The sequence below is a fragment of the Eretmochelys imbricata genome, chromosome 3 (assembly GCF_965152235.1).
Source record: "Eretmochelys imbricata isolate rEreImb1 chromosome 3, rEreImb1.hap1, whole genome shotgun sequence".
NCBI classification, from domain to species: domain Eukaryota; kingdom Metazoa; phylum Chordata; order Testudines; family Cheloniidae; genus Eretmochelys; species Eretmochelys imbricata.
The window spans coordinates 98,777,214-98,793,163 of NC_135574.1; the positions used below are offsets into that span (position 1 = coordinate 98,777,214).

General features: G+C 41.8%; 1 protein-coding gene across 1 annotated transcript in view; it reads left to right on the plus strand.

Moving 5' to 3' along the window:
- The window catches only part of LAMA2 (laminin subunit alpha 2), a 340,783-nt gene that overhangs the window by 195,238 nt on the left and 129,595 nt on the right, over positions 1 to 15,950 (plus strand). Inside the window, exon 28 of the mRNA XM_077812149.1 lies at positions 3,856 to 3,973. Within this exon, the coding sequence (XP_077668275.1) occupies positions 3,856 to 3,973 (118 nt within the window). The remainder of the gene's footprint in view (positions 1 to 3,855; positions 3,974 to 15,950) is intronic.

A 15,950-nucleotide genomic window follows, 5' to 3' on the forward strand; every position in this document is an offset into this window, starting at 1 on the left:
ATTAAAAAGATATAGTGTAACTTTGCAATATTTGTGTAACAGAGACATGGAAGACTAGTATCTGCGCCCTAAAAGTGATAGAAGCAGATGGTTGTTATTTATTATTAATTATTAATTTTTGTAAGTAATTTTAAAGGAACTAACCATCCATTCTCCAAAACTTGGATGTCCCCTGCAGCTGCGGGTATCAGTCGGTTCATATTGTCTACTTTTGGCATGGTTAATTTACAACATTGTGTGATGTGCACAGGGAAACCTCAGCTTAGAGGAGTGGGAAAGTAATTCTGATACCTCATGGAAAACTTTGAAAAGCACTCTCTTTGCTCCGGAAAAATATTCCATCAATTTATATCAATCACTGTTAGCACTACAGAGCCCAGCTCAGCTGTGGAGGGTGAGGTGACTCTATCCTGGCTCATGCATCATAAGAAAAAATGCTATATGATTTTCATTTTCAGAATCTTTATGCTGAGGTGTACAGAGATGGACACCTTATTCACAGCTAGCTACACCAAAGCATAATGCACCTTGATTGGGTCAGGGCTACCAATGATGATGTGTAAATCAGGAGATGAGAGATCGGCTTTCCAATTTCAGGGTGTGTTTGCAAGGATAGCAGTTACAAAACCAAGATGCCATTTTTACAGAGTCACATTACAGGGTATAGCCTTTTATATAGCAGCGGGACTTGTTAAAGAGTTAATCTGTTCCCTTTCTGGTACCTCTCCACCTGAAGTCATAGTCCTTGTGTATGATATCACAACTGACATGAAGATAATTGTCACAATAAAGTTTTATGATATCTGTCTAGGCATTTATATAATGCTCATCACCATGATATTTGAGACACTAGGTGGAGAATTAGCAGGCAAACCCCTGCAATCTATACTCAAGCAAATGCCTGTTGATTTCAGAGGAAATGTCATTTGAATAAGAACAGCAGAATCAATCCCAAAAATTCCTTAGAAGTCATTGGAAGATTTCCCTAAGAACTAGAGACTTTGATTCAGGAGAGAAGTTAAACCACAGACTTAAGTCCATTCCTATTCAGAACAGCCCTTATGCACATGCTTACCTTTGAACATGTTCTTAAGTCCAGTGACTTATAGTTAAGCATGTGCTTTAGTTGTGTCGTGGATGCTTTCCTGATTTGGAGCCTAACTCTTAACAAGCAAAGCTTCTCTTCTCACCCAGTTGCCATTAGAAATAAAGTCTGAGGGAAGAGAGTTATAGAAAAAATTATTATAAAGGGCTGCTGTCAATTTTTTTCAAAGTGTACAATGAGGAGTTAGATTTCAGAGTAGCAGCCGTGTTAGTCTGTGTTCACAAAAAGAAAAGGAGGACTTGTGGCACCTTAGAGACTAACCAATTTATTTGAGCATAAGCTTTCGGGAGCTACAGCTCACTTCATTGGATGCATCAGAAGAAGTGAGCTGTAGCTCCCAAAAGCTTATGCTCAAATAAATTGGTTAGTCTCTAAGGTGCCACAAGTACTCCTTTTCTTAATGAGGAGTTAATAGCTCTTTAATTCTAACATGGAAATTCTTTCAACTCAAATGTTTAAAAAAGCAGAGCTGCAGATGACTGATATACTGTACAAAAACACTGTCAATGAAAATTCAAACCAGACCTAAGTGTAAAATAGTTTAATTCTAATGTTAGCCCTATATTAGCCATATAATTTATAATTTGTTTTTGTAAGAAAGCTATGCTATTAAGGAGAGTTATTTAGAGGTTTCTACTAAAAATCCAAAGGCAAACATTTTTCTCCTACTGTGTTCATTTTGTTCTCCTTTTTCACTTTCACCACTCAAAATTGAAATATTTCTTTCATAGATTCAAATTAGATTTTGTTTTGCTCATCAGGCAACTGGATTTTGATAATAAATTAGTTTGGATTGGAAGTATGCTTTCAATTTTACTGTTAATTATTTCAGAATACTAGATGCTGATCAGGAAGCAGTGGTTAGACTGATTCTTATTAGACATGCTTCAGGAAGCAACTGAACCTAACCTACCTTAAGTAACACTTTTCCCCAGACAACAAATAGCTTTTTGGTCCCAAAGTATATTGTTATGTAAATTCAGCTCTGGGACAGTATATAGTTTGTGCCGTACACAGAGCATTGTCTCTGGTTTATGACTAAGGGCTTCAGTGCGGGCTGTACAGGCATGACAGGGACCTTCGATTCGTACTTGTATTGCTAGCCCATGCTGAAGATTGCAGTGTAGGCATATCCTGGATCTTGAAGATGATAGGGAAGCAGATTCCACTCTGTTTTTATATTAAATGTACAGGGAGTTCCATTCAAGCTTGTGTTGACAATCCATACAAAAACAATAATTTTGGACCCTATTTATTTTGCAGTCCGTTGTTTTTGTCTCCTCCTTGTTCTACTTCTCTATTCCAGGTGACCCTCCTTCTCAAGTAGGGACAAAGGTATATAGGCTGGAAAGTGCTGCTGTCACTTGGGACATTGCATTGACTCAAGAAATTAGTGGTGAACTCCGGATCCCATTGAAGTCAATTGCAAAACTCACATTGATTTGAATGGGTCAGGATTTCACCCTAGATTTGCTTATGGTCTTCTTAATGTCGACACCTATATACCAAGATGACAGGTGCAATAGACATGCCTAAACAAACAGATCAGTATAACTGGGGGTGGGGGTGGAGAAATCTGTGAATTGGGTGATTTGGGAGTATGAACAGGAGCTAATTATTTCCATAAGTTTCTTTGTACTAACGCCTACACACAGATATTTAATAAATAAATTCTGGATGGATTAGCTTCTTTACTTTGATTTAACTTTTACTATAAGTATTTATATTCAATGATAGAAGAGAAAGAAATTTCCTCTCCTTGCTTAGATTTGGAATGATTTTTGGAAGCTTTAAAATTTATGTGGCTTGTCCTATATTTTTTACTTATTAAAGAACAACAAATGTTTTCACAGTTTAGTATTCATTTAAACAAAAGAAGAAGGAGAGAGCTAAAATACCTCCTTTCGGCAAAGCAACAATTTTGCAATGCCCTGGGATAAACTAATGCTTTAGAACTGTCTTTTGCTGTCATTGTCCATGCTTCATTTGTTGCCCTTTAGAATCATTTTGTCTGTTCGGTGTATGTGGGGAGGATAGTTGGGAGATGAGGGTATAAGATATTAATATAATCAAGTGGACATTTGGGGAGGGAAAGAGTCCGTAGTCCCAATGTGAAACATACTTTTTTCCAACATTAACCAACTTCTATGTGTTTCTTTGTTTTAAACATTTTGCTTGTTTGTCCTTGTGATTCTGAGGGAAAAAATGAATTCTGGCTGTCTTAAAATTGCTGCTAAAAGGCAACTGACTGTCCAACGTCTTTGAAGTCTGTTCTACAGCTTGTGAGATTGCTTTAGTTGCTGGGGGAACATTTTATTTTTAAAAAATGCCTCATTGGAAGCATATTTAGTGAATAAAGTTATTATTGCACTTCTGTGAATTGTGAACTGGATCCGGGTTCAGTGTGTGACATCAATTTCTTAACGATCTGTTCAAATGAGGAATCAGATATGAGCTTTTGTCAGTATTCTGGGCTGCAAATAAAAAAGGGGAGATGGAACTAAGAAGAGTACACCAGTTAGTTAAACTTCAGGATAGAAATGGAAAATCAGAATGAAGGTATGTTGGATTTAAAGTTTCCTTCATACACAGGCAAAAATAGAGCATTTTTTGTCTCATGTCATTGAGGCCAAGAGGATTCAAGACAGCCAAATGAAGCCTTTTTCTCCTGAACTGGATGACTTTGAACCTTTATTGAAACAATGCTTTATGGAGTTGATAAGCTTTGTTTGCCGGTTTGTGTTTTCCAGAATTTCTGAGATCTCGATGGAAGTTGCTGAAGAAGGCAGTGTGTCTGGAATGAGTCCTCGTGCTCACTTGATTGAGAAATGTGACTGCCCGCTGGGTTATTCTGGCTTGTCATGTGAGGTACAGTTTCTGGTTAACCTCCATTAAATGTCTTTACTCTGTATTTGTCTTTCAGCAGAAATGGTCTGAGAAGAGTTTCAAACAATAACTGTGCTTAACTAAGCCACCCACTCTCCCTTAATTTTATTCCCTCTGTTCCTTCTCTCCCAGGTCCTCATCCGACAAAGTGTTTAAGCACTTATTTAACTTTAAGCAGATGAGTAGTCCCACTGAAGTCATTGGAATTATTCATGTGCTTAAAGTTAAGCACATTAAACTTTGCTGGATCAAGACCTCAGCACTTGAGTTGTGTGTGCAGTAGAAGTCAATGAAACTTGTTGAAAGAGATGAGGTGTAAACAGTAGAACCTCAAAGATAAAAAACACCAGAGTTACGGACTTACTGGTCAGCCAGATACCATGTGGAACCAAAAGCAATCAGTCAGGCAGGTCCTCCAGGAAACCATTTTGAAGCACTTGAAGGAGAGGAAGGTGATCAGGAACAGTCAACATGGATTCACCAAGGGCAAGTCGTGCCTGACCCACATGATTGCCTTCTATAATGATAACTGGCTCTGTGCATGTGGGGAAAGCAGTGGACGTGATATATCTCCCACAGTATTGTTGCCAGCAAGTTAAAAAAGTATGGATTGGATGAATGGACTATAAGGTGGATAGAAAGCTGGCTAGATTGTTGGGCTGAATGGCTAGTGATCAACAGCTCACTGTCTAGTTGGCAGCCGGTATCAAGCAGAGTGCCCCAGGTGTCAGTCCTGGGGCCGGTTTTGTTCAACATCTTTATTAATGATCTGGAGGAGGGTGTGGATTGCACCCTCAGCAAGTTCATAGATGACACTAAGCTGGGGGGAGAGGTAGATACGCTGGAGGTTAGGGCTAGGGTCCAGAGCGACCTAGACAAATTGGAGGATTGGGCCAAAAGCAATCCGATGAGGTTCAACAAGGACAAGTGATGAGTCCTGCACTTAGGACAGAAGAATCCCATGTACTTCTACAGGCTTGGGACCGACTGGCTAAGCAGCAGTTCTGCAGAAAAATACCTGGGGATTACAGTGGATGAGAAGCTGGATAGGAGTCAGCAGTGTGCCCTTGTTGCCAAGAAGGCTGACAGCAGATGGAGGGAACTGATTATTCCCCTCTAATTTGCACTTGTGAGTCAACATCTGGAATATTGCATCCAGTTTTCAAATCCCCCGCTACAGAAAGGATGTAGACAAATTGGAGAGAGTCCAGCGGAGGGCAACGAAAATGATCAGCGGGCTGGGGCACATGATTTATGAGGTGAGGCTGAGAGAATTGGGCTTGTTTAGCCTGCAGAAGAGAAGAGTGAGAGGGGATTTGATAGCAGCCTTCAACTACCTGAAAGGGGGTTCCAAAGAGGATGGAGCTAGGCTGTTCTCAGTGGTGGCAGATGACAAAACAGGGAGCAACAGTCTCAAGTTGCAGTAGGGGTGGTCTAGGTTGGATATTAGGAAACACTGTTTTACCAGGAGGGTGCAGGGCTGGCCTTATCATGAAGCGAACTGAGGCGGCCACCTCAGATGCCAGACTGGGGCGGGGGGAGGGCGCCACTAGGACCCAGAATGTAGAAAATTGTGTCTGCTGCTGGTGCATATGTATTCTGTCTGCTCTAGGTGCACAGAGATGGTGGAGTGCTGTGCTGGAGGAAGGAGGGCACAAGAGGCATAACAGGCAGGCAGGAGAAAAGGTGAGAGGTAATAACAGAAAGCAGCAGCAGCTGCAGGGAGAGAGAGGAGGAGGAGCCTCTTGTGTACCTCTCTAACACCCTCAGGAGCCTGGACTGATTAACATCAGCTTCTCAGGGAGCTTCCTGTTTCCTGCTGCTTCCCTGAACCCACTGGAGGAGAACAGGCAGTCAGCTGAAGTAGTAGGAGCCAGTTAGGCCCTTAAGACGTTGATATCTTCCCTCACTCAGGCCCTGCTACCAGCCTGTTTATTTGTCCCCTTTAATTGAGTGTTGAGAGCCACTATAGCTGGCACAGAACAGCAGTCATGAGTGAAAGAAGAAAACGCCCCTCTGGGGCAGCATTCAGAAAAAGAAAGAAAGCAAAGGAAGCTTTTCTATCTAAGCAGGAAGGAGCTCTCCTGAGATACATAGACACAAATGTTCACGACAAGCCTTCTGGCCCCAGTGAGGATGTGAGTGGTGAGGAGATGCCTGATCTTCCAGTTAGTCAGAGTGCAGGTGACCTGGCAGCTACTGCAGCATCCATATCTCCATCTCAAATGGATGTAACCCTGCACATTCTGAAGAAAAGTGTAGATCAGAGAAGAGTGTGGTGGAGGTGCAAGAAACACCTGCTGCTGAGTTTAGTTCCGTAAGTCTAGATGATCCAGGACTGTGGACCCACTTGAGCAGTAGCCTGAGGGACTTCCTTGTACTGCATGGGCCAGAGCAAGTGAAAAACTTCACGTTACCCAAAGACAATGAAAATAGAAGTTTCCATCCAACACATTACCGACATGAAATCCCCAATCGTGACAAAGTGGAGAGGCCATGGCTTATGTACTCAAAACCCCAGAAAGCTGCATACTGTTTTTGTTGCGAACTCTTCCAGTCTAATGTTCCAGCCACATCGGGTTCTACAGGAACAAAGGACTGGAAAAATCTGGCTAGAAATCCGGCATGCTGTGAGAAGGCAGCAAATCACCAGAGAGCATTCCATAGGTGGAAAAAGCTTGAGATGAAACTAAGGTTAAAGGCCACCATAGATGATCAGCATCAAGAGAAGATTGCATCAGAGTCTCTTTACTGGCAAAATGTTCTGAAAAGGCTCATTGCCATTGTGAGAATGCTTGCTACCCAAAACCTAGCACTGTGTGGCACTTCAGATCAGCTGAATGTGCCAAACTATGGAAACTTCCTTAAAATTGTGGAGCTGATGGCTGAGTTTGATTCTGTACTCCAGGAGCATCTAAGAAGAGTCACCACCCAAGAAATGTACACACACCACTACCTTGGAAAAACAATTCAAAATGAGATCATACAGTTACTGGCAACAAAAGTCAAACAGAAAATTGTGGCAGATCTGAAGTCAGCAAGATATTACTCTGTTATTCTGGACTGCACACCTGACATCAGCCATATGGAACAAATGGCTTTAATGGTGCGTTTTGTAACAACAACCGAGAAAATGTCCCTTCAACGGTGACTGTCAGAGAACATTTTATAGAATTTATTGATTTTGATGATACTACAGGAGCTGGTATGACAAATGTGCTTCTTAAAATGCTGGAAGATACGGGAATTGTGATAGCTGACATGAGAGGTCAGGGGTACGATAATGGTGCCAACATGAGAGGAAAGAGCAGAGGAGTGCAGACATGGATCCGAGAGTTAAACCCTCAAGCTTTTTTTGTCCCATGCAGTTCTCATTCATTGAACTTGATGGTCAGTGATTCAGCATCAGCTTCTAGTGAGGCTGCTGAATTTTTAAATGTAAATCAAAGCATCTATGTATTTTTCTCTGCATCAACTCATTGATGGCAGATTTTGAAGCACCATCTGGGAACATCCTCTCTGACACTAAAACCACTGAGTGCCACACGATGGGAAAGTCAAGAGGAGGCGATAAAGCCTATCAAACACCAAATTGGGAAGATAGATGATGCCATAGTTGCCATTATGGAGGATAATGCTATGACAGGAACTGTTCATGGGAGAACAGTGGCAGAGGGAAATGGAATCACCAGAAACATACATAACTTCAAATTGCTGTGTGGCTTAGTGTTGTGGCATGACATACTGTTTGAAGTAAATATTGTAAGCAAGAGACTCCAAGGCATTGACTTTGATATATCTGGAGCAATGGAACAACTGGACAAAGCAAAGTCATACCTACAGTCTTACCAGTCAGATGAGGGATTTCAAAACGTTCTGAAGAGTGCACAGAAGTTGCCAGAGGAACTTCACACTGAAGCTATTTTCCCACCCATTCAAGAATACAAGAGTCCCCGAAGAAGAAGACATTTTGATTACGAGGCACGGGATAATCCCATTAGAGACTCCAAACAACAATTCAAAGTTCAATTCTTTAACCAGGTGCTAGATTGTGCAATACAGTCAGTTGAAGAACGTTTCATGAAGCTCAAGAAACACAGCAGTATATTTGGGATGTTGTATGATATTCCAAAACTCCTCACTCTACCTGAGGAAGACCTACACCAGCAATGCAGGACACTAGAGACAGTGATGACACATGGTGACATGCGCGATATTGATGTGCGTGATTTAGGTGATGAACTGAAAGCCCTTTCAAGATACATTTCAGCAGGATCAACTCCAAAGGCTGTTCTGGAATATATGTGCACAAATAAAGACCACCCTCTTTCCAAATGCTTTTGTTGCTCTGCGCATACTTCTAACACTTCCTGTAACAGTTGCCAGTGGAGAACACAGCTTCTCCAAGCTGAAGTTAATAAAACCACATCTACGCTCCACAATGACACAGGAGAGGCTGGTCGGCCTTGCAGCCATCTCAATAGAGCATGAGCTGGCCCAGACTGTGGACCTTCAGCAGGAAGCAGTTCAAATCTTTGCAACCAAGAAGGCACAGAAAGCACCTCTTTGGTTATTCAAACAGATAAAAATGCCAGTGTTTACTATGCAGACAAGAAAAGTTACATTTGCTGTTCAAACCTTTGAAAGTTAAGTGTTACTTAAAATTTTTGAACAAGGCATTTTAAGTTGTTAGTTCTCCTTTATTGGGGTAAGTAGCAGAGCTGTACCATGAGAGGAGTAGAACAGGAAGAAGGCAGAATTGAGACCTTTCAAAGTTTTGGCCCAAGTGAGGGGGCACGGGGGCGTCATTTGAGCTCCCCGCCTCATGTGCCAAAATGTTGTGGGCCGGCCCTGGGAGGGTGGTGAAACAGTGGAATGGGGTACCTAGGGAGGTGGTGAAATCTCCATCCTTAGAGGTTTTTAAGGCCCAGCTTGACAAAGCCCTTATTGGGATAATTTAGTTGGTGTTGGTCCCCGCTTGGAGCAGGGGGTTGGACTAGATGACCTCCTGAGGTCTCTTCCAACCCTAATTGTCTATGATGCTATGAAGGGAGTGCCAGTTTCAGTACCAGTGGGTCCCCCATAGCTAAAGCTCCAAGCCCTACTCCTCCCCCCCAACCCCCCCAGCTGAAACTGGGAGCGGAGCTGTGGGGAGCCCCGAGCCTCAGTGCCTCCTGCAGGGCAAAAGTCAGGAATGGAGCTGCAGGACTGAAGCCCTGAGCCCCAGCGCTCCCCCCAGGTCTGAAGCCCTGAGCCCTGGTGCTCCTGCAATGCAGAAGCCCTCAGCGCCCTTACCCCTGGCACCTCGAGGGTCAGAAGCTCCGATCCCCCCCACCACCCATCCAGAGCCCTCACACACACACATACACACCCTCGCCCTGTGGCTGCAGCCCCCAAACCCACATCTTGTTCAGAGTTATGGAACTTTTCAGAGTTACGTACAACCTCCATTCCCAAGGTTTTTGTAACTCTGAGATTCTTCTGTATTAGCAATACCTTGGTTGTTGTGCTATCACTATCTTCTGGAGGTTAGCCTACAAATATCACTTCATGGCTATTTCTTAAAATGCTCAAATACTGCCACTGGCTTGGTATATTCTTGGCTAATTCTCTGCAGTGAATTTGAAGTTAGGTACTTGGCAAAACAGACATGAACTGACAGAGTATCACACATTCTTATTTATCACTGCAGCTGGGTGGATGCAGCCAAAAATTGTCAGTGAATTTTGAATGTTTTAAAACTAGGGTGACCAGACAGCAAATGTGAAAAATCGGGACAGGGGCTGGGGGGTAATAGGAGCCTATATAAGAAAAATAAGAAAAATTCCTTTTAACTGCATTCACATCCCTTTTGCTTGTATTGAACAAATATTCTATCAAGTGTATTTACAAGCAGGAATGTTCCCCCAAAACCAAGATTTGTAAGTGGATATTACAAAACCTTTCCCTGTAGTGAATTTTGAATTTATACCTGTGCAAATTCATATTGAAAAAATTAATCTAAGTGATGCATTCATGCAGTCAGGGAATAGAAACAACAGGTAGCCTCTGAGTTCAATAAAAACAGCTTGAATTTTAAATATTAAATATTCACTATGAGTCATGAACAAACTATAGACGAAAAAATATGCACAGTAGTTATTTGGTGAATTTCACGTAATTTTCAGCTCATGAGTTGTCCACAAACAAATAGTGATCTCTTTGAAATTTTTCACCACACAAGTTATTTATTATTACACCCCAAAAAACTTCATTAAAAGAACACTATTAATGTTTCAAAGTCAAACACCCAAAAGCAGAGCTGTGTAGGTGATGGAAGTTCCATTTCATGAAGTATTTTGAGTTTTGGAAATTGGGCTTTTGTCATAATGCCCAAAATCAAAACAAAAATTTTTGAATCAGGTCAAAATGAAACCTTTTCACTTCAACCTGACTCAAAATTCTTTCAACTTTTCAATTCTCTGAAAATTTTGTGAATCAAACCAAAGCTTGTTTTCAATTTTTCCAATTGCAAACAAACCAAAAAATCCAGTGTTCACCCAGCTCTTATATGTGGTAATGTAATTAGAACTGTATCATTATGCACACTTTCTGGGAGGGAGAGGCAAGGTTGAAGTTACAGTGTTGCCATTTCCTGCTTAATTGTGCAATCTGAATGCTCTCACTATATATATATATTTAATTTTAATATTCTATAAAGGATTAAGCCCCCGTATTCCAATAGGAAAAGAGAAAAATCTGATACCCAGTTACTTTCTAGCACATGGTAGTAGGTAGTAAAGCTTGTCATATCATCTGGAATCATTTCTACGGCTTGGTTTAATCAATATCCCAAAATTGCAGTTGTAAGAGCTATGCATGTAGTATTTTTGCCTCAGATGTTTCAGAGGTGACATTGGTGTCCAAAATTGGTATTCAAGTGCATGCCCAAAATATAAGGATAAAAAAGACCTTTCCTGATAGTTGTGGAAAATGCATTCAACATCCTCATAATTTACTTCATATTATAACCATATTCTGGATCATTTCATAATTTTCAAATCAATACAGATGAGAAGAATGTCAATAGCATATTTAGACAAATGATTTAGTTTCCACTTAGGTGAGGACTTACCAAAATTGCATATATGTACCCTAATCCTAAGGGCTCTCAGCACTTGTAAAGGGTCCCACTGTACCAGTTTGTTTTGGACAAGGACATTTTTGAGGGGGAAAACTAAGAATCTATAGTAAGGAGCAAAATTACTTCCATTTGAGATTATTCCTCTAAATTAGAATTCCTCACAAGCCATGGTAAAGGTAGATAGACTGTTTCTGTGCTTCACTGATTTTAACATATTCTAAACCAAAATAAAAGTGAGTTGAGATTACTTACTTCTGACTCTAAAGAAAATAATTGTGTTTCTACTTTCTCTCTTACTTAGATTCTTGAATGGGTCACCAATGCTTATAAACTTAACATACTGCTACAGGCTTTTGTACGAGCATAGTCAAGCACATGTCAATTAACACTCCACTCAAATATCCCACTTTTGATAGTGCAAAGCCTTTACTTCAATTTCCCTTCTGTTTTACTTTGCATCGATTTTACTGCCATGTAATGGAGGGAGAACTCCCACCCCTTCAGAAAAGCTTAAATCCTCATCAAGAGTAGGACATGACCTCATTAAGACACCCTTAATAGGATTTGGAGACCTGCTCCATTGTACATGATACTATAAAACTGAATATCTTATCTATGAGGAACAAGGTAGGTGAGGTAATGTCTTTTATTGAACTAACTTATGTTGGTGGAAGGGGCAAGCTTCAAGCTTCACAGAGCTCTTCTTCCGGCCTGGAGATAGTTACCAGAGTGTACAAGCTAAATATAAGATGGGACAGATTGTTAAGCATGAGGGGTTGTAGACCACTTCAAATAAAGGGGGCAATTAACACTTCTGCAGTCATAGGTCAATGGAGGGTTCATAGGCAGCAGGGTGCATTACAAATTGTTGTAATGGGCTGTAACATTAATGTCTCAGTTAAGTCCATGGTTTTTAGTGTTCAGCAGAGTTATGAATTTAAATTCCCAGGCTTGTCCTTTTAAGGTTTTGTGCAGTTTTCCTTTGAGGATGAGGACTAACAGGTTAAATATGGAGTTGGGTTTTGGTTTTTTGTTTGTTTTTGTTTTTTGTAGAAAGCATTTACAGCTGATAGGGTGTTTTTATCTTTTATCATTTTTCTGTGTGAGTTCATTTGAGAGCATAGCGATTGTCTGGTTTCACCCACATAGATGTTGTTAGGGCATTTGATGCACTGGATGAGGTACACCACATGTTGCATTAGGCATGCGTAGGACCCATGAATCTTGAAAGGTGTGTCGTGGAAGGTATTGATCATTTTAACACTGGAAATATGTTTGCAGGTTTTGCATCTGTTGTTCTGGCAGCGTCTGGTCTCACTTTGAGTTGGTTTGTCCTAGTCTGTGGGAGCTTTCTTCTTCTGATGAACTTGGCAAAGTTGGGTGTGGGGGGGCGTTGTTTGAAGACCAAAAGTAGGGGTTCAGGAAAGATTTATTTCAGGATGTGATCCCTCAAGGATGGGTTGTAATTGTTGATACTGTGATACTGTCTAGAGTGGTTCACAAACATAGATGCCAACCTCAGGGCACACTGCCAGAAACCAAACTGGTTGTGTGTTCTATAGTTAGATACAAACCAAGTATCAAGTGTGAGCTCCTCAAGTACTTGAACAGTTTTAACATGGAGTCGCAGAGAGCCCCTTGGGGATTCTGGTCTATCTTACCACTTGGCAAGTCTGCCTTTGTGATAGATGGTCCCTTACACCAATTATCACAACAATATTCAGTATGCAGTGATGTTGTAGCTATGTCGGTCCCAGGATGTTAGAGAGACAAAGTGGGTGAGGTAATATCTTTTATTAGACCAATTTCTGTTGGAGTGAGAGAAGCTTTCAAGCTTTCACAGACCTCTTCTTCCAGTCTGGGAAACTTACTCCTGGCTTGTCTTCACGTGCACTTTAGTGAAGATGCTACTATGCCATCAGGGGAGCTTCTTCTGTTGACACAGCGCTGTTTACACCGGGGCAGGGGAGTTAAGGTGGTATAACTACGTTGCTCAGGAGTGTGGATTTTTCACACCCCTGAGTGACATAGTTATACCGATATAGGACTGTAGTGTAGACATGGCCTCATAGTGTCACTGCTAAATAGTTTGTTTAGCATATGTAGTTAACGCATGTTTCAAGGGACCTATCAAGGTGAAGTGGTCGGTTTACTTACACCCCCCACTAGTCATAGGGAGGAAAGGGAAGAGGTGGAAGAGGCCGGGGGGGGGAGGTTGTTATTGGGTATAGATTGTTGTAATAAGCCATAAATTCAGTCCATAATTCTTAGTGTCTAGCAAAGTTATGAGTTTAAGCTCCCAGGCTAGTCTTTTGAAAGTGTTGTGCGGGTTTTCTTTGAGGGTGAGGACTGATATCCAAGCATGTTGGGGATCCCTTGCTTATGCATAAAATATTGCCATCTCCAAATTCCAAGCAGCATAATGATACAGGATCTTTGGGTCAGGGATTTTTATTCCCTTCCCCCAGAGTTCAAACTGTGATGAGATGAGGGTTTGTGCACATCCGCTCTTCATGGGTGTGAGAGGAGCAGTCAACAAGGTCTTCTGTCCACTGATGTTCCACAATCGTTCATCTGGTGTCTATAGGTCTTCTTTTGTTGGACAGGAGACTGCACCTTGTGTGGTAAACTAGTATTTCATACTTAGTAATGCTTTTCCTCTGACTGGGTCGGGGGGTCTTCCAGCTTCACAGCAAACACTTTTATTGTTACAAAGCAAACACTTAAATATTACCTTATAACATGGGATACAGATATTATAAGTGAGATCAATTCATCCAGCAACTCACAAGCATTTCATAAAGTCCAAACACCAAATATAGCTCTATAAGTCTAATACCTATTTTAATAACACTAACACACAGGTGAGCCAGACTGGTTTCCAGCCATGCATTTGTCAGTCTTCAGTGAGACTTAGAGGCCTTGGCATGAGCTGGCAGCTGGGTCTGCTAGCATAACAGATACCCCATATAGGTTCTATTGTGGGGTGACACGTGATAACTAGGAGTGTGCAGTCAGTGGGGTTTGTTTTCTGTACAGATTCTTTTGAGATATTTGGATGGCTTATTCTATGATGAGATCTACTTCTCTGGTGGTGTGTCCTTGTTTGATGAAGGCTGTTTTAAGTGTGTTTAGGTATGTATCCTGAACTTCCTCTTCAGAGCATATTATGTGGTATCTCAGTGCCTGGCTGTAGGTAACAGATTTCTTAGAGTGTCTAGTGTAGTTACTGGATCTGTGTAGGTAGATGTGGTGATCTGTGGATTTCTTGCATATAGTGGTCTGTAATATTCCATTGTTAAAGCTGATTGAGGTGTCCAGGAACTTGATACTGGTGTGGAGGTGTTCTAAAGAGAGTTTGTTGGATGGGAGGTGGTTGTTGAACTTGTGGTGAAAATCTATGAGGGAGTTTGGGTTGTCTGTCCAGAGGATGAAAATATCATTGATGGATGTGTGCTGCATTTGTCCAGAAATTCTTCCTCAAGGTGGCCCAAGGAGAGATTGGTATACTGACAAGTGATCCTGGAACCCATGGTTGTTCCCATGGTTTGGACAAAGTGTTGTTTTTAAATGTAAAGTTGTTTTGGGTGAGGATGAAATGGATGAGTTTGGCAATGTGTTTGGAATGGATTTCTGAGCTTTTTCCATTGTTGTAGATATTTGAGGCAGGCAGCAATGCCATCATATAAGGTAGATAGAAAGTTGGCTAGATTGTCGGGCTCAACGGGTAGTGATCAATGGCTCCATGTCTAGTTGGCAGCCGGTATCAAGTGCAGTGCCCCAAGGGTCAGTCCTCAGGCCAGTTTTGTTCAATATCTTAATAAATGATCTGGAGGATGGTGTGGATTGCACCCTCAGCAAGTTTGCAGATGACACTAAACTGGGAGGAGAGGTAGATACACTGGAGGGTAGGGATAGGATACAAAGGGACCTAGAAAAATTAGAGGATTGGGCCAAAAGAAATCTGATCGGGTTCAACAAGGACAAATGCAGAGTCCTGCACTTACAACCGAAGAATCCCATGCACTGCTACAGACTAGGGACCAAAAGGCTCGGGAGCAGTTCTGCAGAAAAGGACCTAGGGTTACAGTGGACGAGAAGCTGGATATGAGTCAACAGTGTGCCCTTGTTGCCAAGAAGGCCAATAGCATTTTGGGATGTATACATAGGGGCATTGCCAGCAGATCGAGGGACGTGATCGTTCCCCTCTATTCGACATTGGTGAGGCCTCATCTGGAGTACTGTGTCCAGTTTTGGGCCCCACACTACAAGAAGGATGTGGAAAAACTGGAAAATGTCCAGCGGAGGGCAACAAAAATGATTAGGGGACTGGAACACATGAGTTATGAGGAGAGGCTGAGGGAACTGGGATTGTTTAGTCTGCGGAAGAGAAGAATGAGGGGGGATTTGATAACTGCTTTCAACTACCTGAAAGGGGGTTCTAAAGAGGATGGACAGTTCTCAGTGGTAGCTGATGACAGAACAAGGAGTAATGGTCTCAAGTTGCAGTGGGGGAGGTTTAGGTTGGATATTAGGAAAAACTTTTTCACTAGGAGGATGGTGAAACACTGGAATGCGTTACCTAGGGAGGTGATGGAATCTCCTTCCTTAGATATTTTTAAGGTCAGACTTGACAAAGCCCTGGCTGGGATGATTTAGTTGGGGATTGGTCCTGCTTTGAGCAGGGGGTTGGACTAGATGACCTCCTGAGGTCCTTTCCTACCCTGATATTCTATGATTCTATGATCATGGTGAGGGATGTTGGTGTTCAGGAAAGTGACATCCATGGTGGCAAGGATGGCGTTCTGAGGGAAGTTGTTAATGTTGCAGAGTTCC